The sequence below is a fragment of the Vulpes lagopus genome, chromosome 22 (genome assembly GCF_018345385.1).
Source record: "Vulpes lagopus strain Blue_001 chromosome 22, ASM1834538v1, whole genome shotgun sequence".
Classification (NCBI taxonomy): domain Eukaryota; kingdom Metazoa; phylum Chordata; class Mammalia; order Carnivora; family Canidae; genus Vulpes; species Vulpes lagopus.
Genome location: NC_054845.1, coordinates 15547705 through 15574350, shown reverse-complemented (window position 1 = coordinate 15574350; position 26646 = coordinate 15547705). Strand labels below are relative to the sequence as shown.

At 41.8% G+C, this 26646-nt stretch overlaps 1 protein-coding gene across 4 annotated transcripts in view; it reads left to right on the top strand.

Annotated features, from left to right (window-relative positions):
• KLF7 (Kruppel like factor 7) overlaps positions 1–13925 on the top strand; it is a 91028-nt gene extending 77103 nt beyond the window's left edge. For all 4 annotated transcript variants that reach the window (XM_041737266.1, XM_041737267.1, XM_041737264.1 and 1 more), the window contains 2 exons: positions 504–627; positions 7685–13925. In XM_041737266.1, coding sequence (XP_041593200.1) covers positions 504–627; positions 7685–7736 — 176 coding nt within the window. In that variant the 3' untranslated portion in view covers positions 7737–13925. The remainder of the gene's footprint in view (positions 1–503; positions 628–7684) is intronic.
• Positions 13926–26646: the final 12721 nt, after the last annotated feature.

Below are 26646 nucleotides of genomic sequence, written 5' to 3'. Positions count from 1 at the left end.
CTGAGCTGTTTGCCTTGTCCGTCAGCTCCCTGGCTCCAGTTTGTGGTAGGAGGGAGAAGGCTAAAAAGGCTGAAATGGTAAATTACTGTAGGTTCTGGAGAAAAATAGAATTAGAAGCATTTGTGGTTCAGATGAAAATAGCACATTTCCTTTCTACTTGGACAGTGGGGGTCGAAGTGCTCCAGGGAATAGAAAATAAATAAAAATTGATCCCTCACCAGTTGAAGGAAATATTCTGACTATGGGAACTGAAGTGACAGCACCAGATTAGAAGATCCTCTGAAACCATTTTTGAAGGTTAAAACAACGACAACAACGACAGGAACAACAAAATACCAGGAGTCTAAAGAAAATGTGACAAACTGTATTAGGAAATGTAGACTTTCAAGACTGATTTATAATATAACTCTTTTCCAAGACGACAGATAGGTAGGAGAAACTAATGAGGCCTGTGGCCATTTTGTTCCTGGTGTTGACCATGGTCATTCCATCTCTTCTTGCAGGTGAGAAGCCTTATAAGTGCTCATGGGAAGGGTGTGAATGGCGTTTTGCACGAAGTGATGAGCTCACGAGGCACTACAGGAAACACACAGGTGCAAAGCCCTTTAAATGCAACCACTGCGACAGGTAAAGAAACCTAGAAGCTGCTGGGACGGGGAGGGGAGAAGGTGAGGTGGGTCATGGGGTGGGCTGTCTGTGTGCTTCTGGGGTTATCCCAAGCCTCTGCCTCAGACACTCAGGCCTGTGAATGCCTTTTACTTCTCCACTGAGAAAACCAATGGGATAAGGGTGCCTTCTTGTGTATAATCCAGAGATGAGATGAATTCTTGGTTCAGTCACACAAGTACTGAACACCAGCTTTGGGCCGGGAATCATGGGAGCCATGCATGGCAAGGAGACACAGTTCCTACCCTCAGGGAGATGATATGATAGATGATTTTACTATAATATGGAAAGTAATAGGATAGGGAATGGTCATGTATAGCTGTTCCTTCTGATCTTTTTATTAACATCAATACCATTTTTCTTGATTCTTAATCATGTGAAAATATAGAAAGCCTGCTTAGCGGAAAGAAGGTTACACATAAGGCTTTCCTCTGAAGCGTTGTTACAAATGAATTTACTGGAGAGAGTCCCCATTCTTTGGGGGCCTGAATCATTCTTTCTCCTTTGAAAATAGGTACAAAGGTCTAAAAGATGGTGAAGCTTTGAGAACTGATCCTATAATTCAATTTCCAACCTTCAGCATTTGATGGTGGAAGAAAGAGCACGTAGCAACAGATACTACACAAGTAATAGTATCTGACAGCCCTGGCATTATCAACCAATAAACCCCAAAATGGAGACTCTGCAGGCCAAGGTGAAGGCAGGATTAGGTTTAGACATAATCAAATAATGGGCTTGCATCTGAGCATGTTATCCTTCTAATCCTATTTCTGTGTTTAAAAGGAAGCTTAAGAAAATTAACCATCTTTTTAATGCAATACTAAAGGTCTCAGTTATGATGAGAAAAATGCTTCTAATACGATAAAAGCCCTGAAAGCCTCAGGGTTCCCCAGCTTGCAGGATGGCAGGAGGGGTGTGCAGGATGTCCATAGAGGCCTGGCTCTCCGTGGGAGGAAATGCGATCGCTTTCACATCCTGCCTCCCAGTCCCTGTGCTGGCACCTCCCTACACCAGGCCTTGCTCTGTAGTAGCATGTGTTTGTTTGGAGAGCAGAGCGGTAGTGGCCAAATCTCATGGGTGGCCAGTTAGCTTGGTGCTCCCTTAAGATGCTTATAAAGGAGCATTCATGTTTTTTCTCCTTTTTTTCTTCTTCCTGAAGAGGCTATTTTCCTCTTATCTTCATTCTTTAAGAACTAAATAAAGCCCCCATGCCTCCTGGAGTTCAGAGATAACCTCCCACCCCAGGGCTGAGGAAGTCCACTTTACAAAGCTATTGTCTCTCATTCCCTTGGAGTTCTCTCCTCTGCTACCCAAGAATGTAGCCTGTTTTTTAATTTCTATCCCATTATCTCCAAGGCTCCCAGAATTTATGTGAATCAGTGGCTGTTTTGCTACAGGATTATACTTCAGTAATATTTCTTCTTATTTGACATCTTCCCTCAACTGCCATCTCAAGTTCATTTCTCTCTACTCCTGGCCACTAATAAAGAAGCTGCATAGAGGGTGACTCTTTGCCCACAGTCCTTTAAGGAAGAGCATTATATCAACTGGGATGAAGATGAATCCCCTGAGTTGTCAACTATGGTAGTAGTAGGCATACACAAAAGTCGCCCATCCCTGAAGGGTGATAAGGCTATTACGTGGAGATTGTGCGTTATAGATTGCATTCATCCTTAGAAATGGACCAAGAATTCTTATTGGGAAATGGCCAGAGTTAGTATTCCTCTCTGCAGATCAACTGACTTACTGAAGAATTTACAACTGTCCAGCAGTTGATATACTAGGATTAAATCTGACCATTTGTATGATTTATGTGGTGAAATATTTCAAGCCAACTGGATCAGGGAAGATGTCAGAGATGGGTAATTTGGTTAGTCTTTTTCTTTATTTTTCTTCACCAAAATATATGGTTCCTGGAGCTAGAAATTTGCTGAACAGTTGGTACAAATTCTGACATGGTATTTGGGGGAGAGTGTGATTTGGGGGAGATCTGGGTCAAAGTCCTGTGGCATTGGCCAAGAGTCAGTGCATTTTCAACAATGTCAGAAATATAGGGTTGGATTCTCATTAGTGTCTCACGACCAGCAGCACCTTACATTTCAATTGCAGCGATTGTGCTAAGAATAGAGCAGGTCCAGGAGGTGGCATGGGGAATTGGAGTGGTCCCAAAGCAGATGAAAGGAAAGCCTGGCGTGACTGGAAGCTGGCATTCCTTAGTGGATTTTTACCTTCAGAAAAGAGGGCATCTGTAGCCCTTAGCAGGACTCTGAATCCTGTTGGTAACACACTGTGTATAATAAGCGTTAAGAAACCTCTGTCTTGCTTTCTTATAATTTGAGAAATCAGACCACTCTAGAGGCTAAGCTAGGTTTGGGGCTTTCTGTCTTTAAAGCATATACCAAGTCTAATTTGTACTTTTATTTTGCTATTGGGTAGATTGAAAAAAATAAATGAGTTTTTGTTTATTTGCTTTACTTACTTTTAAAATTACTAGATGCCACAAAAATGTCTGCATCTCTGGCTTTGTCTGGAAAAACCAGGAGATCTGGTAACACTGGGCTCACATTCCCATGTGGCCATAATTTTCTGAACCTAAATAGTAATCACTACCCATTTGTGATGGTCATGTGATCACTAATTTCTCACTGTTCCCACCACTTCCTGCGGTCTCCCCAATATGAAGCCATACCATCAGTTGCCATCATCATTGTGCTTGCTCAGTTTTGTCCTCTTACAGAAGAGTGGTATTTCTTCATATCCGTGCCTTATCAAAAGTAGAACCAGATAGTCCTTAACCCATTGCACTCATTTCCTTTATCTGTGGGCCCCTGAAGACATTGGGTTTTGTGACCTCTGGCTTCAGGTCTGAGCTGGGGGAGAAAGCAGCGAGGCTCTCCCACTTCCTGGCCATCAGACTGAACCATAAGCCATGGAGGGACCAGCTGCTCACCCTAGAGGAGTGAGCCCTGTTTCCCAGCCCATACAGCATGAGGCTGCTACTGATGGTAAACAGGGCTCTATTTCTACCAGTGGTTTACACAGGCTATCGTTCTGTCAGCTGAGCACAGTTATAACTCAGGGAGACTGCTATCAGAGTAGTACCTTCAAGATCTTGGGCGGTCGGAAGGACACATTTTGATCTCTGAATCGATCTACTTATAGGCAGTAACAAATACCAACCCATATCTAGCCCCTTTGGTGTCCTGGAGGGTTGCTTTAATACCCACATGCCTTTACTGTGCCTTTTCCATAAACCCAGGGAAATGGCAATAAAGGTTTGACTAGTTCTCTATAATGAACAAATTTCAATCATTAAGGACCTTCTTATTTAAGGTGGTCCGAGGACTGTATAGTCATAAATACCTTCTGGGGGTATATTACTCTTAGAATTATCTGATCCCACATTTCTAGGTGGTGAGTTTATCTATTACCTTTTACTATTCTTATATGGAGCTCAGTAAGTGTAAATTAATAAATATAAATTAATCCTGACTAAGTAGCTTGCTGGTATATTGAATTTAAGTAAAACCCCAATGGTGAGAGACCTAGTCTAAATTCTAGGCACCATCTACTTCCAAGAATCTGAAAAAATAACAGTGCTGGTTCAGTTTGGGAGGAGTACAGTTAGATTTCACACCACATTAAAAACTTGTTGTTTTCTTTTTTAACTTTTCTTTTTCCCTGCAAGATCTCGAAGCATAAAGATAGATGCTTGTACATATATTGCTAGATACCCAGCACACACTAGGCAATGGGCAAAGGCAGAAGAAAAGTCTGGAATGCATACATCAAGAAAAGTCTGGAATGCATCATCATCATCATGAATGGTTTCTGCAAATGAAATTCTGTATCAAGAATGCTATTTTCCCTTAGGTCTCCAGGAATTAGAAAGGAAAAGAAAGAAGTTTTGTCCCCAGGCCAAGATCTTTCCTTCACCTCTACTATCTCCAATCCTTATGTTCCTCTCTCAGACAGGCAGGATGTTTTGTTTTGTTGCTTTCTCACAGGTGTCACTGCTCAGGTCTGACTAGACTGACTTCTGGATTCATTTTCTAGTTGCTACCATTATCAATTGCCACAAATTTAGTATGATCTTTGTTTAACTTGACAAATGTTGTACCTTTTAGGTAACATCTTATAGGTAACCTGTGGGTTAGAAGGTCAGATGGGTATAATCAGGGTATTGGCAGTGCTGTGTTTTTTTCTAGACGCTCTAGAGAGAATCCATTTCCTCATCTTTTCCAGCTTCTAGAGGTGGCCCACATTTCTTGCCTGCTTACCCCATCCCTCCATCAACCAAGCTGTTGAGTCCTTCTCATGCTGCTTCTGTGTTCTCTTTCAACTCCCTCTTCCATTTTCAAGGATATTCAAGATGACATTGGCCCTACCAGATAATCCAGAATAATCTTCCTATTTTAGAATCAGCTGGTTAGCAAATTAATTCCATCCACAGCCCTAATTCCCCTTTACCACATCACGTAACATATTTACAGTTTCCAGGGATTAGGTGTAGATATTTGGTTGAGGGGGAACCCATTATTCTACCTACTACAGACTCCTTAAACTGACAGTTTAGCTCTCCCTTCTTCTCAGTTTAAAGAGCAGGTGTGGCTAGAACATGGGCTCCAGAGTCACACTACTGGGGTTCAGATTTTGACTTTGCCTCTTTTTGATGACTATCTCAGCTGGTGGAAGGGATAAGAATGGCATCTTCTTTATAGAGTTCTTGTTAAGGATGTTAACTTTAAAAAGGAAATGCCTACAAAAAGAACTTCCCAACTTAGATCTTCTTTCTCTAGGCTGTTGATATGAAGGAAGGAAGGAGGGAGGTAAGAAAGGAGACAGGGAGGGAGGGAGGGAAGAAAGAGAACAGGCAGTGAGCGAGCCCTCAGGATAAGACAAAGTCACGGGAGTTAACTGCCGAATTCCCTATAGGCTGTATTGCTATTCTGTATACTAGTGACATCAAGCACTTACTTTTAAAGAATATTTATCAGTGTTTTATGGTAAATTAAATCCCCTTCAGATGGCACTCTAAGCGATTATCCAAATATCTTGTTGATATTAAATTAGGGCCTGAAATAAGTGGGTATAATTAGAATTATTATTACTCAAGAAGTTATTGGGTTAGATTATTTTCTACAATACCTTCCCATTCTTAAGTATCTCCAATTTTGCCATGGTTCTGTTTTGCTTCATTTCCTTGGGGTTCTAACCTGCATGTGTGTGCCTATTTAAAAAAAAAAAACAACACAAACAGAGTGGGTGGAGAATGTTGGGGTCAGGAGATAGGGTAGATTTTTTTGTTTGTTTGTTTTAAGAATGAACAAACATGGGGAAATCCTGCATTGAACAGGAAATCTTGCTAACAGGGCAGCTTGTTAACATCATAACGAGAATGTTGGACTGCGAGCATGTCTTGGGCCTCTGGAGAGCCTGGGAATATCCTCACAGGTAAGAGATGGTCAGTTTCAAGAAAAGAATCCAGAGGGAGAGCACACACTCAGAGCTAGGAATGATTGCTATCTCATATGCTGACTTTACTGGGATTCTAGCCAGAGCCTTAGATGGTAGGCTGTGGGGATATAGAAATGCCCACTCTATTAGTTATATGATACAGAAACCTGACTCAGACTGACATTAGCTTTGAAGAGTATTTATTAGTTCAACTGACTAAGAAGACCAAAATTAGATTGGTCTTTAGGTTTGGCTGGATCCAGGGTCTCCAGATGTTGTCATCAGTCTTCTTTCTTTCTCTTTCTATCCTCTGGCCCATTTTTCTCTGTTGACTTTGTTCTCAACAGTCTCTTTCCCACATTGCCATATGGATACCAGCATCTCCACCTTCAGTGTTAGTAGCATAGCAGCCCCAGTGGGAAAAGAGCTTCTCCCTTTGAATAGTTCCAGGACTAGCTCTCCAGTGTTCCAGGACTAGCTCTCATGAACCTTGATGGGTCACTTGACTATAGCTTAAGCAGACCACTATGGTCATAGCTTTAGCCTTAGAAGAAGGGTCAGCCCCATACAACTGGGAGTGCAGGAGCATGGCTACCCAAGAGAAGATCAAGTTGTGAGTGTCAAAGGAAAGGATAGTGAAGATGACCACTGCCTCCACTTTGAGGCTGAGGAAGAGACTCAATGGTGGACCTCAGGCACCAAGAAAACTGGGCATTAGAAAGCATGGGCATTCAAAAGAGTGGACTTGCGGGTCTGCCTGGGTTTGAATTCCAGGTCTACCACTCACTAGCTACAGGACCCTTGCCTCAGTTTCCTTACCACACACACACACACACACACACATACACACAAGAGGTGTGAATGCTTAGCATGGATAGTTGCCAAGAATGGTACTGGGTAATGTTGAAGAAATACCTAGTACATGCCTGCATGTTATCTCATTCTCAGTAAACGGGAACTCACTTCTCCATTCTTTTTCTTGACTGGTATAATAGAGACCTGTAGGTATCACAGGCAGCATTTCTGGGCCTTCATTATAAAGTTCAAGATTCAACTCTGGGTGTTGAAATGTTAGAGTTCCACCATTGGAAAATATGAGCTAATCATTTTCTACCATATTTCTGGTATATGGGTATGTCCCGTGTTTCTGAAGTGCCTTCATAGTAGTTTCTTCTTTAATAATGATGATTATGATAATAGTTAACATTTGCTGACATCTTACTATGTGTGAGGCAATATTCTAAGCACTTTACATAGATCATCTTATTTAATCCCCATACACCAGCCCATGCAGCGAGTGCTACAATTATCCCCATTTTACTGACAAGGAATGAAGGCACAGAAAGGTTAACATGCTCAGAGTCACACAAGGATGGGAAGAACTGGGGGTTCAAACCCACGCAGTCTGACCCTGAGCTCACCTTTCCCACACACCACCTTGTTTCTTAGGACATATGTACTGCCTTGTTGAGGTAGGGTTAATCATTTTCTAAGGGGTGCTGGAAGTTGAGGTTGTTGCCTGGACCCCTCTTATATCCTTGTTGTTGTTTATATTTCCTAGGTGTTTTTCCAGGTCTGACCATCTTGCCCTCCACATGAAGAGACATATCTAAAACCCCTAAAGGCCAGAGTTGCCATGGCGTCGGCCGTTGTCTGAAGGAAATGCCGTGAGGCAGGGGACTGGACTTCAGGCGGGGATCCATTGCCTCGCAGAAGAAAGTTCTCACTCATAAACCTCTGTGTACACGCACACACACACACACACACAGACACACACACACACATGCACTCACATAGACCCACACACACGCACTGTCATGCACTCAGCTATATTTAAAATATATACGTCTATTCTTTATGCCTTGCCCTTGCCAGATGGTAGAAGACGAAGAAGAAGGAAACCAGGTGAACTCAGCAAGGCAGACTGGCTGCTTACTTCAGCACTATTGGAATTATTTCCCGCTGTTGCCAATGGAAATCAAAGAAAACGGATGTGACGTCTCTGCAGGTGGACGGCAGTAAGAGGGGCTTATTTAACTTGCTTCTCAGTGCAACTTGATAGGAGAATACAACGTCGTAAAGTTGCATATGTGTAGCACTAATGTTTCTTTTTAAATAGTTGGGGGAAAATGACCTAGAAAACCAAATTGCAGTTTGGTAGCCAAAATTAACTCTTGGTTTATTTGTCCTTTGTGTGTGAAAAGTCCTCCTATTCCGTGCGTCCAACTTCCTCACAGAACTGTTGATCGGTTTTGGTTCTCCTTAGTACTATTGAGATCTTTCGAGTCGATACCAACGGCCTTAGCGGCGGCAGACTGGAATAACACCATACACCTTTCTGGCCTGCATTTCTCTAGACTTCACTCTCAAGGGAGGAGTTTTCTTTTCTTACTTTTTGACTCTTGCACACCATATGCACTAGGGATTCTGGAAACTTCTAGCATGACTGCAAAGTGGCCAAGAGAATAAAGTCCTTGATGATAAGTCACAGTATATCCCTTGAGCCTCACCTTATTGCCAGTGCTAGATTTTTTCTTTTTAATCTCTCTGTTTTTGCTAACGAAAACTTGAAAAGCTTATTTGGAAGCTTAAATGTTTTATCTTTTCTCCATGGACTAAACCTCTCCAGGACTTTCTCGGCACCTGGATGTCCAGCTCTCGAAGCAGCCAATCAGATGGGACATCACAGTTCTCTCATCCCCCTTGAGGCATCATGACCTCAGCGCATAGTGATCAACCCCGTGCTGGGTGTCATTGCTGCCCTATAACCAGTCTCAGCATAGATGTTGCTAGTCTCAAAGGGCAGCTGCATAATTAACCTAACTCTGGGTTATGACCTGACAAAAAGCCAAAAAATATCACTCTTTCCAGGAGTGGGGAAAACTGAGGATGCCTCCTGAGTCTAGTGGCTTCCGAAAATATCATCCTATCTTCCTCTCTCATACCCACTGAGCTCATACTCCCCCACTTGTTAAAACACACAATTCAAAATGCCATTGTGGGAATGAAGGGTGGACATTTAAGGAAAGGGTTGAGAAGTTTCTCTCATGGTCTGTCTGAAAGGAGAGACATGTTTCTAATTCTTTTTGGCTAGACCCACCATGACTTTGTGACCTAGAGCACCCAGGATCAACAGAGGCCTCACATTTACTCTGCAAAAGCTGACTCCAAGGGGGTTCACATTCCTCACTTTTCATCCCACACACATCCAATATCGGTCTCTATCTACCCGCATTCTTAGCTAGCTGGCACTGGCCTCAACTCCAAAGACTGCCTTTAGGACCATTAAATGGCCTATGCAAGCAAGCGGGGTGGTTATTAGGACAGATTGTATATTTTGTATATTCTGGGACCATCCCTTCAAGACACGTCTAAAAAACAAAAATGGCATTTGGTCCGCACATGGTTGCTGCTCCTTCATACCAGCTGGCTCCCCTTCTGCCCTCCTTTGACTGTTTGACTCATTGACTGTTAAAATGCCGCCCCATACCTATTTGGGATGCAAAACTGAAGTCTTTAAAAGGAAATAATAATATAAGAAACACAAATACATGTATGACAGCAACCTTCAAGATCCTTGGCATTTGGTTTCTCAGCTTTCTACAACCTTTGACTTCCCCGAAATGTTGAAAGTGCCCGTCAAAGGGTAAAGGAGCCTCCTGATTACAAATGCGGTAGCTACCGATGGGACACCTGGGCATTCTGAGGTCTGGCCCTTAAAGTTTTCTTTCTCTTTTCCCCTTTTTCAATGTAGACCAAAAACCAAAACAACAGCAACAACAGCAACAACAAGAACAAAAACCAACAACAACAACAACAACAAAAAAGAAAAACCACCCTAAAACACACACACATAAAATCTGCCCATTTGCCGGAGGCAATTCTGTATATGTTAGTTGGAGGGTATTTAAAAAAAAAAAAAATCAGTTTTATTCCAAAGATTTAAAACTAGACATGACTTAGAAACATTTTCTGGAGCACTGCTTGCTGACAATCTCGTAGTTCTCTACTGCATTTGAGTGCATTTTGTGGCCAGTCCATCAGGGCGTATCATGGGATTATATTTGAATGTGTGGTGCATCCTTTCTGGATGAAGGATGTGTGAGGGACCTTAAACCTCAGCTGTATTAAACTGTAGCGCCTCCAGTCAGTGCACTAGATGAAACTTTAGACACCCCAGATTTTGTTGGTTCGTTGATTTCCCTTTCTGTAGCAGCCTCCAGCATGAATGCACGCACATACCAGTGATGGCATTAGCCGTGGCTGCCACGATTTACAAATGTCCTCTCCCCAGCTGGAGCTGCTCTTGCCTCTCGAAATGCTATTATTAAGGGTTTATAATACTGAATTTAATTTTTGAACTGACCAATGCAAGGCTCTATTAAAAAGAAAGTTTAAAAAAAAAAGAATGCAAAAGAGTAATCATTGCTTGTTTGCTCCCTGTTGTCATCTGTGGTCTTGAAAAGTTCTCATTTGAATGTGGCAGAACAAAGACCCTTTGGTCCTCATCAGTGTCTGAAATGTTCAGTGATTCCTCTCTCTTTTGTATCAGTGAGGTCCTTTGTACTGTGCTCCTGACCTTTCTCAGAGCAGGGTGCACTGAACCATGATGGTGGGGCTTGCTTGCTTCAGAGTCATTTGTGGACTGTGAGAATTGGCCTGAAATTTGGTGGGTGCTAAGTGTATGGCTTGGAAACTGTTCTTCTCTAGCCCATTTGACACCTGTGAATGATAACCTATCCATAACAGCAAGGGTAGCGCCAATCATTTTGGAAACGGATTTGTGATAAAATGTCCATCATCTCTGAAATGGCAGAGGTGGTTGGTAAGAGCCTGCCAGAGCAAACAGGCTTTCCAAGAAATAACCATCTGAAAATACTTGGCTCCCAGGAGGACAGGTTATTTAAAATAGTGCTTTACTGGACATTTAAAACACATCAAACCGCTTTCTCATTTAAATTGTCACCTCCTGACATTCCCGGGGATCCCAAATTTGGAAGGAAAAACCTAGCATGGTGTTTCTTGTGGTTGTCCTCTCAAGCACATTTGATCCAGGGTTCAGAGTTCGATGTATAGAGAAAGAGTGTTTCTAAGCCATTGACAATTTTCTTTATTTCAAGTTGTGCTTCTTTCTCCTACCACATGGCTGTAAGTCAAAGATGTGGAAACATGAAATTATGATGCTTCTCCTAGCTACTGGCCTCCTGCCCCACTAATGGTTAATTGGCCCAGCTTAAAGCCTGGTGGTGATGAGTACTATGTCCAGAAAAAGAAATGTTCAGATTCCGTGACAAAGCTGCATTTTATAAAAATATCGGAGACCCCAAAATGAACTTCATGCTGACCATTTCCTTCTCCCTTCTGTGTGCTTTCCCTTGCAAAGCCCTTCAAATCCCCTGTCTCCTCCCCTCCTGCACCTCTTGTGCCCTTTTTACATCTTAGATTGCCTGATTATAACAGGGTAAAAAGACAGCCAACCTCACGCACGATTCGCAGAACTGATTCCTACTTTTAAAAAAATCTTCTTTGAATCCAGAAGCCAGAGAAGGTTTTTTTAGGGGCTTTAGTTTGGGATAAAGCTTCCAGATTAGCCATGTCTATTTGCATCAAAGGGGAAATAAATGGGACTTTCAGGGCAGCTCACCTAGTGCATTCAGAACATTCCGCCCATAGCCCCCGTGCCTGAATTTGATGGCAAAGTCAAAAGAAATTAACTCAACCGGCAACAATGACAACATCTTAGTGATCAGTTTCATTGATTCAAAGTGATTTCCTCGATGGAAGTCGCTTCATAAAATATAAAATACAGTGCACAGTGCTTTTGTCCTTTCTTTTGCATGAGTTTGGTTTTAGGAGAAGGAAGAAGGTAGGGAAAGTCAGAGAGATGCAACGTATTTAACTGCAAAAATCAGGTTCATTCTTTCTTTCTTTTTAAAAGATCTGATGAGGGCCGGCATTTCTGGCCATAATTTTGCACCCGGATCTTTGCCAAAGTGAAAATTCGTTAAGTGGAACCTGTTTGAAATGTACTTGTGGAAGCTTTCCCTGGCATCTTCCAGAACTGGCCACCTGCCAAGCGTGGGGTGGGGGCAGGAGGAGAGAATTCGAATTCTGAGTCTGGGTTACATTTCGGTAAACATGGTGATATCTCAGTTTGGAAAACTAGTGGGGCTGGCCTGAGCGTCCATCAATGCCTCTTTGATGGCCTACTTTCCTCAGTGAGGATCTTTGGGAATACTTGAGATAGAACAACAAAAATGTGTCCAAGGAAACAAAAACTGCTTGTAAATGTGAGATCCTGTGACTAATGGCCTGAGGCTTCAGGGTTTTCTCTTGCTTTTAACACTCTTATGTCCCCTCTGCTGGTTCCTAATAGATCCCGGAAGGAACAGGGGGAAAATCAAGCTGCAATTCACTTTCTTATGCGCGCCCTTCCAATAGAGTACTGTATTCTTCAGGTGTTTTGCATTTGCGTTTATAAGTCCTCGGGAAACAGGTATCAGAAAACGGGAGAGCGAAATCCTGGGCCATCACTTCACTAATATCCCAAACCAGATACTCTTTTCAAACAGGGCTCCCTCTCAGCGGTCATGAGGGAAGGGTGATACGTTCTTTGTTGGGGACTGTTTATACAATTTTTTTCAACTGTAAGCTTTGGAATCGTAAATTGCTTTGACTCCAGCTTCTGTCTACTGCCATAAAATGGACCCCACGTCAGAATAATGAGGGTGGTATGTGTGCACATGCCATGCACGTGTGCAGATGTACCTATTGTACCTTCGCAGAAGGAAAACAGGCTACTGATGTTTAAGAGGAGTAGCCACCAGTGCCTAATATCTTTTGGGGGGGATGGATGCTTATAATGCCAGTATATTGAAACCACACTGGGAGTTCCACATGGAGGGGAGGGGCGGAGGGTGGGGAGAGGGGACATTTTAATCCTAGGCCTTTGGACTGGAGGCAGAATGATTTCTGCAAATCTAGCTCCTGAAAGGCTTTGGGGCTCATTGGCTGGTTCTCAACCTTTTGATTTGATTTTAGTTTTTTCCAGCATGCATTTCCTATCTAAACCCAGACTTGGTTTAATTTCCTTATCTTTCACTTCTGCTTCATTCCAGGGAGGAAAAATACACCTATTATGGCCAAGATCTCCTTGCTAACACAGAGGCAAAAATAAATGTTTAATGTTTTTGCAGCCTCCCCTTCCTTTCCATAAATACCCCCCAAACCCCCTTCTCTCTCATCACTCTGTCCCCATTCCCGCCACACAACTCCCCAGCCACCACCACTTTGCTTTCCAGTCTCTATTCTCCTCTTAACAGTTGCTTGAAGAAATTTGTTTTTGCACTATACATTTTCTTTTTGCCAGATGTGTCTAACAAGTGTGTTCGGAGAGACCTCCTCCCAGCCCCCTCCCCTCCCCCGCCTCCCCCGGTCACATTCTCTCAGGCCTTCTCTGGTATTTATAATATATCACAGAAGTACCCAGTCTTATAGCCCTCGGTTATGCCTTTTTTTGACATTTTATTTTTTTTAAGCTTTTTATATATATATATAAATATATTACTTTGTCAAGTTTTTTTGCTGTACAAAAGTCTTAAGATTTAAAACTATTATTTGTATTATATGATGGTGGTATGTTAATGTTACAAAATTATTAATGAAGAAAAAATTTATTTTTGTTACTGGTCTGTTTCATAATTCTTTTTTAAATTGGTATATTGTAAGATATCTATGCAAAAAATGTTATGTGACGCATTTTTATTTAAGAATGTAATATGTGTAATAAACAGTAGAATGTGTTTGGCCTTGGAATGCCTTACTGTATTTCTCCTTAGCTTATTTCATCAGGAAGAAGAAAATCCTGAGACACAAATGGGTCCTTATATACCTCACGAGAGTTTTCTTTCTCAGGGAGGGAAAGGGAAGGCAAGATTATATTAGGTCATTTTTCTTTGTTCGGGAGGTTGTTGGTCGTGTGTGTGTGTGTGTGTGTGTGTGTGTGTGTGTGTGTGTGTTTTACGGTTTCACTGAGGTAGCTCTGTGCCCAAATAAGAAGGAACTCTGAAGACAGTTTGTTTCTTTGAGGGGAGGAGAGCAAATGGTTGGAGGTTATGAAAAGCAATATTTTAGAGCGAGGTGGATTATGGGATGTTTGTTTCGGGAGTTAGGAGAGGCTTATTGAAAGCAGTTTATTTGATAAGAGAAGGGGCAAGTTTGTTCTGGGACAGTGTTACATAGGAGCATATTTGGAAAGGATAACTGGAAATTGTTTGTGGAGGAGGGAAGAAGGGCCAAGGCTGGAGGGAATAAGTGAGGTGAGGGGACGGACAAGTCAGCACACAGGAGATGGTTGGGAACAAAGTAAAGCAGAGATGGCTGAGCAGAGGTGGAGGACTTCAGGTGGCCACATGCAGGGCAAGAAGGTAGATGCAAACATAAGCAACCACAAACACTGAAAAGAGGCAGATGAAAACTCTAGGGAAAACTCACAGAACCAAAAAGAACGCTCACTAAAATCTTCTCTTCCACGCACCACCTCCAGGAAAGAATATCCAGGTGAGGAGGAAGGTAGAGAACCTAACTGGTGTTATTATCCCAGCCTCCCTTGCAGGGCGAGTCCCCAAGAGAAGTGGTATCATTCACTGGAAACAACAGGAAACACCTTTCTCACTTAGGAGGACACATCGCTCCTCGAGCTCTCTTTTCAAGCTTTGGATTTGGGAACGGATACAATGGTGAGTAATTTCAGCCCCTCATCAAATGAATCTGACAAGAAACTCTTCCATAAATTTTCACACAAAAAACTGTGGCTGCAGTGACTGAACTTCGTTTGTTGGCACAGACATATCCCGTCCCAGTCTCTGAATAGGAAAGCAGGTGTAAGGATGGTTGTGGTGGGTCTGGAAGGGGACCTGAGTGGTTATGCCCTCACCCTAATAAAACTTAAGTTACAAGAAAGAGTAGGCAATGTAGGGGCCAGGAAAATGTTTTAGAAAGTTGTAAATGTCAGTTGCCACATCTCCCAAGAAGACAAGTGAGTTGGGCAACAGGGCAACCCAAGGCCAACTGAGGAGAAACTTTGAGATCCAGGGAAAAGCACTGGCCCAGAATCCACAGACCAGTCTCCTGGTTCCTGATCATTCAGATGTTCCATAACTAGATGAGTAACTTAATTCTCCTAACCCAAGTCATTAGCCTAGAAATTTCTTTGCAGGAGGAAAAATAAGATAGCTTTGCAGTATTACTTAGAACAAGGGTTATGAGACACCTGGGTAGCTCAGTAGGTTGAGTGGCAGGCTCTTGATTTCAGCTCAGGTCATGATGCCAAGTCCCTGAGATCAAGCCCCACGTCGGGCTCCTTGCTCAGTGGGGAGTCTTCTTGAGTTTTCTCTCTCTTCCTCTTCCTCTACCCCTCCCCCGACTTGTGCTCACTCTAAAATAAATCTTTAAAAAAAAACAGGAGTTATTTATTCTGTAATAAAAATCTGATTTATAAGAGAATAGCAAATTGGATGTTTCAGGTGGAGGACAACCAGCACTGTGTTGAAATGAGGAAAGGGTAATAAGTCCTATCATTTCACATAAGGAAACGAGATGGTTTACATAAGGGGATATTCTAGACAACTGAAGTTTCCACATTTAGAGACTTAACTTTTGCTTAAAATATGTTTAAAAACACTCCCCACTTTACAACATTTTGGGCATCCATTTCTGCAATGCAATATAAATTCAGAGATGACTCCCAACTTTGGGATTATGGACATCACATTAAATGACTCCACACTTTACACTCTGTGACTCTACTTTCTCTGCTGTGTCCTCCGTATTAGATGTGTGCTCTTTATATCAACTTCTACCAATATTTGCTTCCTCGTCACCTAGCAAATCAGAGAAGAAAGCTGGGTAACTTGGTAAAGGCAAAAAATAGCTATAATCCTAATTCAACAGGCTGTAGTCTGAAAGTGTAACCTGGCTATCCTAGGGGAATAAAGTACATAAACCTCGTGACAGTTGTAATCTGGGATTGCATATCCAGTTGGGTACTGTGCCAATGGAGAGGAACCTCACACAAAGCAGAGCTCAGTGCAATTGATAAATAGTATATCTATCTCATCTTCCACTCTGATTATAGGTTTAGAAGAGGAAATGGTTAAAACTTATAACCATAGCAAGATTTTGAGGTGACTGCTAGGTGAGGGTTTTCTGGGGTATCCATAATGAACCAATTCATGATTCCTTCTCCAACATTAAACATTTTATCTGAGCTATTAAAAATGATCAGTATTGACCATCTTGAACTTAACCTGGGTGTGGAGCCTGACACGGTGCTTGAACTCACAAGCCTGAGATCAAGACCTGAGCTGAAATCAAGAGTTGGATGCTTAACTGTGCCACCCAGGCATCGCTTAACCTTTTACTTTTTAAGCAATTCTATCTGATTACAATAGAGTTATACGTACCACCACACTATTTTAAAATGATGAAATGATAAGACAGAAAAAGGTGGTAGAAGAAGTTTAGGTTTGTATAGAATTTCACTTTATATGCACTGAATTTGAGCTGTCCAACAAGACTGCATAGTAATGGAATAGGTATCATTCACCATCATGACCCTTTGCCCTCACAAATAGAGAACTCAAGGCTCAAAGAGTCCACATGACTTTGTGAAGGCCCAGGGGCAGAGTAAATGGCAGAGCTGGCTCCCAGTTCCCCTGACTCTCAATCCAGTGGACTTTCCTCTATACCTCCCTGCTTTTGGATAATCCAGGAGCTAACTTAATGCTGATGTGTGTCTAGCCATGACATCACCGTTGACCAGGCTGACTTTATTTCCCCATACCCTGCCCATAAGTTACGGAAGGTAACATTAAATATGGATAAATCATCACACACTAGAATTGGAAGGGAAGTTAGAGATCTCTTTTCAGGCTACCGTTGTACTTGAGTAAACTGTGGCTCAGAGGGATGCGACTTGCCAAAGGCTGTCTAGCATATCCTTTGCAGAACCAAGAGTCAACCCAGGATTGTTGATATGCAGTAATGCTCTGCTAATATTGGCAGTGTTCCTCAAACTTCAGTCACTTGAGTATAACATTTTGGATTCTTACAATATCCTTGCACTGTTACTTCCTTAATATATAGTTTTTAAATCGGCCCACTGTTTGAAACCTTTGTGTTTCAAGGTATGAAACAGGTATGTAGTGTTTTAGCTTCTTCTAAGCAAAAATATACCTGAAACCACTGATTCAACTGTTTTTCCTTTCAATACAAATGAAAATAAGGGTATAACTCAAAATAAAAATATTGCTCATTGTGTCACATTAAAAGACAATTACTACTGAGGGTAGTGGAGAGACACTGTTCTGTGCCATAGTCTAAAATCTATTCTGTTCCATTTCTCTTTAGCTAATTATTTAGTCCATATGATGCTCCTTGGAGCACATTTCAAATTGAATCTAAAACTAAGTGCATGTGAAAATTTAATAAAGACTGATTTGATGACTGGGAAGTTACTTAAGGACCCAGAGGTCTCTTAGGAGGAAGCAGATAATGTGACCGTGAGTGAAGTGAGCATGCATTCTCTGCCATGTTTTCCCATCCTTGGAACACCCATCTTCCCTCAGGGAAAAGCACTCTCAGTGGATGGGCTTATGGCCAGGTCACACTGTTATCCTGAGAATGGAGCCCTAGACATTAGGCATTGACTGCATCAAGGAAATCATCTTTTCCTCCTGCCCCCAATCAATAGTCAATGCCTAGAAACAAATGTATATGCTATAAAATATGACTTCAAAAAATGTGCTCACCTTCCTGGTAGGTTTCTGAGAATCCCCAGGCCACATTCTGCTGCATTGTGTGTGTGCACACACAATGCAAAATATATATATATATATATATATATATATATATATATATATATATATACACAATGCAGCCCCCAAAATATTTTTCCAACCGGTTCCAAGCACTTGATATCTACTCCTAAATATTTATTTTTTGCCTAGTGGCTTTCCTGTTTTTAAACTACAAGTAGCCAGAAAGAGGCAACTCTTTATGCCTTATCCCTCGTTGTACATAAGGCACATGGGTTTATTCTATCCTTTCACTAGAAAAGGCTTCGAGCGCAAGGTGGATGAGAGATAGGGGGATTATGAATAGGAAAAAAATGCAGAAGCACATGGCTAACTCTGGGACTCCGGTGGTGGAGAAGGGTAAGCAGCCAGGTGGGCAGCTCTTCTCCCATCACTACAGAACACACAGGAGAGTCAAATGACCTCATAAAGGGACTGAAGCAATATTTTGTTGCTGGCAAAGTCTGCTGCATGATCAAAATAAGAGTTTACAGGAAGCTGGTCTGCAGAGCTTATCACAGGAAACAGCTACCAGCAAATGGGTGGCCTCTGGTTAGATAATGACAACAACAGACCCCCAGTTGCTGGGCTGGGTTCTGTTCCTTGAAGCACCAACTTCCTGGGTGCTGGTCTTGTGAGCAGAAAGTCAAGTTCCCTTCATAAAAATGGGAATGTGCTTGGGTCTCTGGGTTGAGTGTTTAAAGGATCATCACTGACGGACTGTAAATAATTTCAAAGCCAAAGCAAGCTGATGTATTTTCTGAAGCTCCACAACACACTGTCTTCTTGGGGTTAAGTATAAGGATTGTTCTAAGAAGCACATGACCTGGGATTATGGGATTGCCAGTCAATCCCAGTCAATCCAGGCTGTAAGAAATAAACACCCTGTTCTTATTTACATGCTCTGGAGAACTCAGAAACAAAGACACAGATTTGCCACTTAAAACCTTACGGGAATCACTCAGTGTCAAATCTGTACAAAATCATTTCCCATCCCTGCTTAGAAATAGCTGATCATACCCTAATGTATATAGTATATGAATGACAGTATTAATGACTGGCTATAATTTGATTCTTGTCTTTGGCTCTGGGAACTTTTAGCACCTTTCTGTTCCTAATCTTGCTCCTTTTTTTTTTTTTAATTTTTGTTCCCATTTATTCTCTTTTCCTCTTTTCTTTCTCCTTCTTCTCTGCCTCCTGGTGTCTTCAGAAAATCACTGTGAGGAACTGACTCCAAAGCCTATAGTGGGCCTCCCTCCTGGTGTTGTCCCAGTGGCCTGGCTTCATCTTCCCAGGTGCCCGTTCCTCCTCCTCCCTGCTTCCTCTCTATCTTTATAGCATCACTATGTCCCAATTGAAGGGTGTACATTTTTCAGCATAACTTAAAATGGTGCTACTAAGAGGATGGGTTGTTCTCCTGGTTTCTCTAGGTACAGTTAGAAAACTGCAAGATGACATGGAGGATTCCGACACATCTTCATTTGTTAAGCACTGTGATCTCCAGGCAGGGGGTCAGTCACTCAGGATATGTGTTGTACAAGATGTGTTGGCCACACACATACCTGTTTGAATGTTTCTTAACAAGACACATGAAAAATCATAAAATAATAACAATATGAATCTTAGAGAGTCAGGATTGTAAAATACCAAATGTGAATTTTCTCTCTTAGCTCACAGCTCTGTCCATTACAACATGGGGGGGGGGGGGTGATTTATGCAACATTGTTGTCCCCCAAGGAGAAATTGACTTCTGTTAAAATGGATATAGGAGCCAACTATATGTTGTGTTTTTCAGAGTATGAACCAATGACCACCCCGATCAGAATCATCAAAGGTTCCTTTCAAAAATAATTTTCTGAGTCTCATCCCAAACCTGAATTGGGTTCTTTTGGGGGGGAGGGAGATGGGTAGGACCTAGACACCCACATTTTAACATGTTCTTTCAGGGTCCTTTTCAGAGAACCTCAAAGTTACACATAAGCCAAAGCAATATTTTATAATCTTATATAAGTGTTTTCTAGTTTTTATTTGGTAAAAATGTGAATTTTCATATGTACTAATGATTTGCTCAGAGTATGCTAAATCTGTTCACCTGAGATGATGTACTTATGACTTGCTTAGACTACGGTATGTCTGTTCATCTGACACGATGAGAATTGCCCTCCCACCAGTTACTACTACTGGGGGACCGCCAACACTGTAGCTGATCAGGTAAAGCTGATCGAGACCCTCTTCTGATAGTGTGCTGAAACAGACCTTCTCTGGGTCTTTCCTTAGAAAAGAGCTCTGGTGGGAACTCGGGATATTAAGGTTCCTCTTTGTTGGTTTTGATTCAGTCTTCTTATCTGGCCTTAGCAGCTCATGCCGTGCTGAGATGATCTTTGGGAGAGTCCTAACCTGGGCATAGCGACGCCAGCCTGTTACCAGGCCTGAATGACTCACCTGCTCTGGGCACAAGACCAAAGTCTGGGCCCTGTCCCTGGCTTTTGAGATGCAAATGACACCGTCTCTGTGTCAAGTCCTATTTGTTTTTTAAACCTTTGCTTCCTCATCCTTGCCCCTTGATGTAATTGAAGTTTATCTTTCAAGCAGAAATCACCTGAGACTAGAGCTTGAGGAAGCCCAGAGGAGTCTGCTGTCTGTCAACAAAGCCCTTGAGCTGAGCCCGGTTTTACATTCAGGTTTTACCAACTACACCAGAGGAAGAAATTCATGTCACAGTTGGAGAATATGGGTTTTTCTATATTCTGAGAAAGTTATTCTAAAAATAGGCCTGTGAAAGACCTCACAGGGAAAACTAGGAAGAAGGGGGAATTTTCAAAATGATTGCAAAAACTATTCTTGAAAATATGAATACAGCTTTCTACTTATCTCCTTCCTCTGACCCGTAGCACCCCAGCGATGAGGTGGTTGGCTCAGGGAACAGGAAGGGAATTGCCATAAATCTGAGCTAATTTGGAAAAGGAAGGATGAAGCAGATACTCAGCAATCAATAGAGCGTTGTCTTGTTTTGTGGTAAATGTTTACGGCTCTGTTGCTGGAATGTAATCCTGCTGCCTCAGAACATGGGCCATTAGAGGTGAAATGAGTTCACCTAATGCCCCCCTGTGTAATTGGTATGCATCACTCTTCAATGTACACCATCCAAAGTCCCTCGCTTCCAACTAGGGAAAAGATTTTAGACAATTCTCCGCTTCCTCTTTACCTTTTATTACTTCATGATTCCCAAGAAAGAGAGAAAAATGACCCATTTCTCTTTCTCTTAGTTCCTCATGTTTGCAGGACGGGATGTACAAATACCACTTAACGCTTCCTTCCACTCCTGAAAGTGCTGTTGGGGGAGCAAGCAAGGTACCGAAACCACAAAAGAACAGGGACTAGATTGTTCCCTCTCTGAGTAAGCTCAAGGAGTGATGCATTGCTCAGCCGCCAAAGCATGTGTTTCCTTGTCATGGAAAGGAGAGGGTATAAAAAATGCTTTGACTGAAAAGCGAGTTCACTAATTGGTTGTTAATGACTATGCAGCCCTAAATGTCTGGAATTTGGTTTAGATTCAATGTAATTTGACATTTGCCAACCATTATTAAATCCCTTTGATGCTCTCCCTGCGCAGCGGCGATGAGCAGCTGATTGGCTCTTCGGGATGGAAAATGAGGCTGGCTGGGCACAGAGTCAATGGGGGGTCTGGAAGGCAGCCATCGTCACCCCACTCCCCTCAGCTTCTCCAGGCATTGGCCTTCCCTGGTCCCCTTCCCTGTTTCTGTAGACTCTCTTCTCTTCTGCTTCTCCTTGTTCTCAAAGTGCTCTTCCCTTTCCAGCACCCCTTTACATGCCCCTTTGCTCTCAAGATTCTTCTAACTCAGTAGTCAACATCTCTTTGCAAAGAACAGGAATTTACTACAATTTTATCAAGATGAAGAGATTCATAAAAAGCTTTAGGGAAATTTCATGACGACTCATTGTGGGTCAGTTGTCCCTGAGGGAATTTGAGAGTCCTTGGGCCTCCCACTCACACCCCCATATTTTATTTGTTTTCTTTTGTCTGTTGCTTTGCCCTTCTTTCCATGAACAAGCTACTTTGCTTCCTCAACCATTGCATATGGTCCAGCATACCTTCCCCTCTTAGCTGCCCCCAAATAACTCCCTTTGTTCCAGCCTCTATAGGACCTGTCACCTGGCTACCCACAGGAACAGACAGTCTCTGGGCCCCCATTCAAATTTCCCATGAGGAAAATTTTAATTGGCCAAGTTTGGGTATAGGACTCCTCACTGCCTGAGTCCGCTGTTACTAGGGGAAGTGGGGCACAGGGGCAAGGCACAAGCTACTCCAGAGCTGTGAGTAGCATAGCCAGGAAAGAAAAGACAGGCAGCTCTGGTGCACTTCCTCAGGGCACTGTACAAGGGTCTATGTCTTCATTTGTCAAGTGTCTCAGAATATCCAACACAGCCTTGCAAATAGTTCTATTTTTTATGTTCCTCATTTATAATGTACTCCCACATTTGCACTGACCTACTCCCTTTACCAGAACCACCAATTCCTCCACATTCACATTTCTGCCACATCTCCTTTCCAAAGATTGAGGAGGGGAAAAAAAAATCAAAGAACCAAGAGAAAAGCTGCAGCAATGAGGAAAAACATAGTTCTATTAAAGACAAAGATGAGTTTCCCTATTAATTCATGTGTGAGGCACTGCAGGCAGAAAGAACAGTGGATACAGAGTCAGGAAACATTTTCCCAGCTCTAACTATGCCTCTGGCTGGGCTTTGTGACCTGAGGTAAATCATTTTGCCTTTCTGGGCCTTGTTTTCTTTTCCTAAAAAATAAAGAGAATAGATTAGATGAATCTGTAAGTCCTTTCTCATTCTCAAATTCTGTGATAATTTCAAGATATATTTGATACAAAAATTATAGAATAGCAATGTGCAATGGTCCTGGAGAATGGTTCCTCTTTTCATTTGTTCTTTGCATTCCTTGAACAAAAATTTATTGAGAAGGCTTTAATGCTAGCTCATTGTTGTGCAAGGCTCTCGATATGCAAATGGCAACAAACAGATATGACCCCTACATTCACAAAAGGCACAATTTAGCACATTAAGTGCAATCTTTATCATCTACATTGGATGTAGATTTTACTTGTTTTCTGAGGTAAACTTCCCTTTTATGTTTAATGCTATTTTATGTGATACACCTCTGCGTACATTGATGATGCATGGCTTCTTTCTCTTTGCTCAACAGAGAATGCAGCCTTCATTCTCTTGGTGAAACACTTGGAAACCCTAACATTTAGGTGCTGCAGAAAAACACGGACATGGCTGGATAGGGACATTGGCCTGCTTTTCCATCTCCTTGTGTGTCAGAGCTTCCTTTTTCTGTTTGGATTAAGTGCTAAAAACATCGGAAGCCTTTACCTCCAAAGATAAATGTAAAAGCATTGTGAAACACAATCAGACATCAATTATGAATTGTCTGAGCCTCTGTTAGCAACTCAAAGATGGTTTTAAGAATTATGTGAGTTAATACGACGACATGATGAGACTGGCACATGTTACATGCTCAGCAAGTACTTATGTATTGCATGCTACGTGTTACCTATTAATATATGGAAATGATGGGACGGGCATATGCTACATGCTTAATAACTGCTTACTTGTTACATGGCACATGTTACATGCCTGGCACATATTACATGCTAAGTGCTGGCTGTCATCATCATTACTGATGGTAAGCTTGAGCATTTCAGGGGAGAGTTTTCTGGATCTGAATCTATTCATAGTCTTTGAGAAATTGGACATGCTGCTCACACTCACCCCAAGGCTTGGACTGGCAACCTCTGCTTTGTGCTCAAGGGAAAAAACATCATGAGAGGAGCTCCATTCACAGCAAGTAGCCTCTCTCTCTGCCCTCCTCTCCCACAGCCACCCCAACTGCTAGGGTCCCCCGACTCCTCACCCTCACTCCTTAAAGTGTGAGGAAATCGCCAGAAAGGCTATAAGTATGGCCAGGGGGCCGGGGGTTGAGTGTTTCCCAAGTTCAGTCCTCTTTCTCCAGAGACTTCAGCCCCAAAAAGCCAATCAGTGTGTTCAGAAAACACTACCCCGGTGGAAATGTTTGCCATTTTCTCTGCTAAGTGTTATTTTTTCCATATTAGAGGTCCGATTTCCTGCAATTCTTGGAGAGTACCAGGAGGAAGAAGGGTCAGGAAACTCAGCACAGAGGGGAGCAGTGATTAAGTGCCCACTCATTTCCATCACGACGGCAGGAAAGGGTTTTGAGATGTTCCTGCATTGGTTATTTTTGGTTAGAAAGAACAGGGTCTTTGTTAATAGGCCCCAGATGATATGAGCAGAAGATTCAGCATTTTCCCTTTGGTTTTGTCACTCACCAGTAGTGGCTTTCCAAGAGCTTTGCCTCCTTGAACTAGTTTCTTCAGCCTCTAAAAGGAGACAATATGTACTTGATAAATGATTTGGATTTCCCTCAAAATAAGATGTCAGTCAAATCTAACTTACTATTATTGTTGTAAAAGGGTCCTGTCGTGGAAAGTAGCACTCTATGAGAGGTGAAAAAAAAAAAAAAAAAGAGAGAGAGAGAGAGGAAACTCTCAAAAGGGAGAAGCACCAAAGAGAGTTACAGAAAAATAGGCTGGGATATTCTCCATACCCTCTACCTCTCTTTAAAAGGAACTTTATGGTGGTTTTTGCCAGCCAATCATGGGTTGCAATGCTCACAGTAGTAAAACTGTGGTAATCTTGTAGGATCAATTGATTTGACTTGATTATTTAGATTTTTAATAGCAGCTCTCCATAGGTACAAAATGAAGAAACACAACATATCCAAGTATTCACTAGTGACATTAGAGGATAATAACAGAAGCTATACCCCCTTCAGTTATTGTTTTAGTAGTTTGTCCATAGTTTTAACATACTATCTTATTTAATATTTATAATATACTTGTGCAATCAAAAGGATAGATATTATGTAAGCCTAACTCCCTACCCTGTCTTTGTCTTTTGAGTGAGAAATCTGAAGCCCAGGGAAGTTGAGTGACTCGCCCAGAGAGTCACAATGTGCTAGAGTTGAGGTGATTACATCACTCTTCTCTTAATTATCTTTCTCATCTACCATGGGCCAATCAGCACTTCCTGAAGCCAATGTTACCCTACTGTGATACAATGCCCAGAGGTTTGGTTCATTTAATAGATATGTATGTTTATAGTTGAGTCATTCTAGTGTTTTGGAAGTTGTTTCAAAACAATATTTTGGTATATTTTTATGAAAGTAGTCCATATTTAAAAGTTAAAGCCACAACTGCATTATTGTGTCTGGTCATTTATAAGATTGGACATTTTTGTTTGATATTGTGAAAAGTATATGACACAGGAATTTAGATAAGGATTAATTAATTTACTATCTTATCTGATGACTACATTAAGCTGAAGACTGTGTTCTACATTGAGGATTCAAAGATGCCAAGGTGAATATATTAATTAGAATTGTATTTTTATGTTTACTTATTTGTCTTTGGTGGTGATAGAAATTCAACTTGAAGTGTGCACAAAGGGGAATTCATTATAAGGATAGGGGTATAATTCACGATAGGGATCTTAGAGTTTATTTGTAGAAACCCTGGAAGCAGGACATGACTTTTAGAACAATTAGAAATGAATGTTCCAAAGCTCAGGACCCTCTATCTCAGCTATATTCCTCTCAGCTCATTTATTTCATTCTTTTCTTTCTAAACACTTCCACTTCTTTTGCATTCATATCAGATGGCTGCCAATAACTCTGGAGTTTGTTGCTTTAAAGCCAAAGAAACTGGGCTTTTTCTCAATCCAATTTCCAAATTGGGCCAGGAGCTCACCCTAGGGCAAATGACTCTGCCCTTTGGGGTAGGATACTGCTTCGGTCAAGTACTCGCTCCCAACCAGTCAATAGGGGTAAGGGGTGATATTACACTGGACCAGCATTGTGGGTCTTACGGTAACTATCTGGGTGAAGGTGGAAAAAAGCTAGAGGAGGGGTGTGGAACAGCATGGTGGGTCCTATGGTAATTATGTGGATGAAGGTGGAAATGAGCTAGAAGAGGGGTGTGGAGAAGACAATCCTGTGAAGGACAGTCCCAACTCTCATGAGACTCCCAGTGTCATGATTTGTTAGCAGATAATGACACTATAATTACATGAGCTCAATAAAAGAATACATCATTCTAAAAACACAGAAGGACAATGAATCTGCCTAAGACGACATCAGGAACAGAGAAAGTAAGATTGCAGCTGAGTCTTTAAATATAAAAAAAATCATCAGTGAGGAAAGGGCATTCCAGACAGAGGAAACTACATGTCTGAAGGCTCAGCATCATGGAACCATGACATGGAGGAATGAAATATGAGGCTGGAAAGGGGAATAGCATTCTGTGTCCCTTTGTACCTATGACCCTTCCACCTTCACCACCCTCTAAGGAGCAGGGGAGGTCCTGAAATGATAAGAAGCACATTGCATAGCACTTTTGGCTTCTTAGACCTTTTTAAAAAAAAAATATTTATTTATTTATTTATTTATTTATTTATTTATTTATTTATTTATTTATTTTAGAGAGAAAGAACATGAGTAAGGGGAGGGCAGAGAGAGAGAGTCTCAAGCAGACTCCATGCTTAGCTTGTAGCCCAT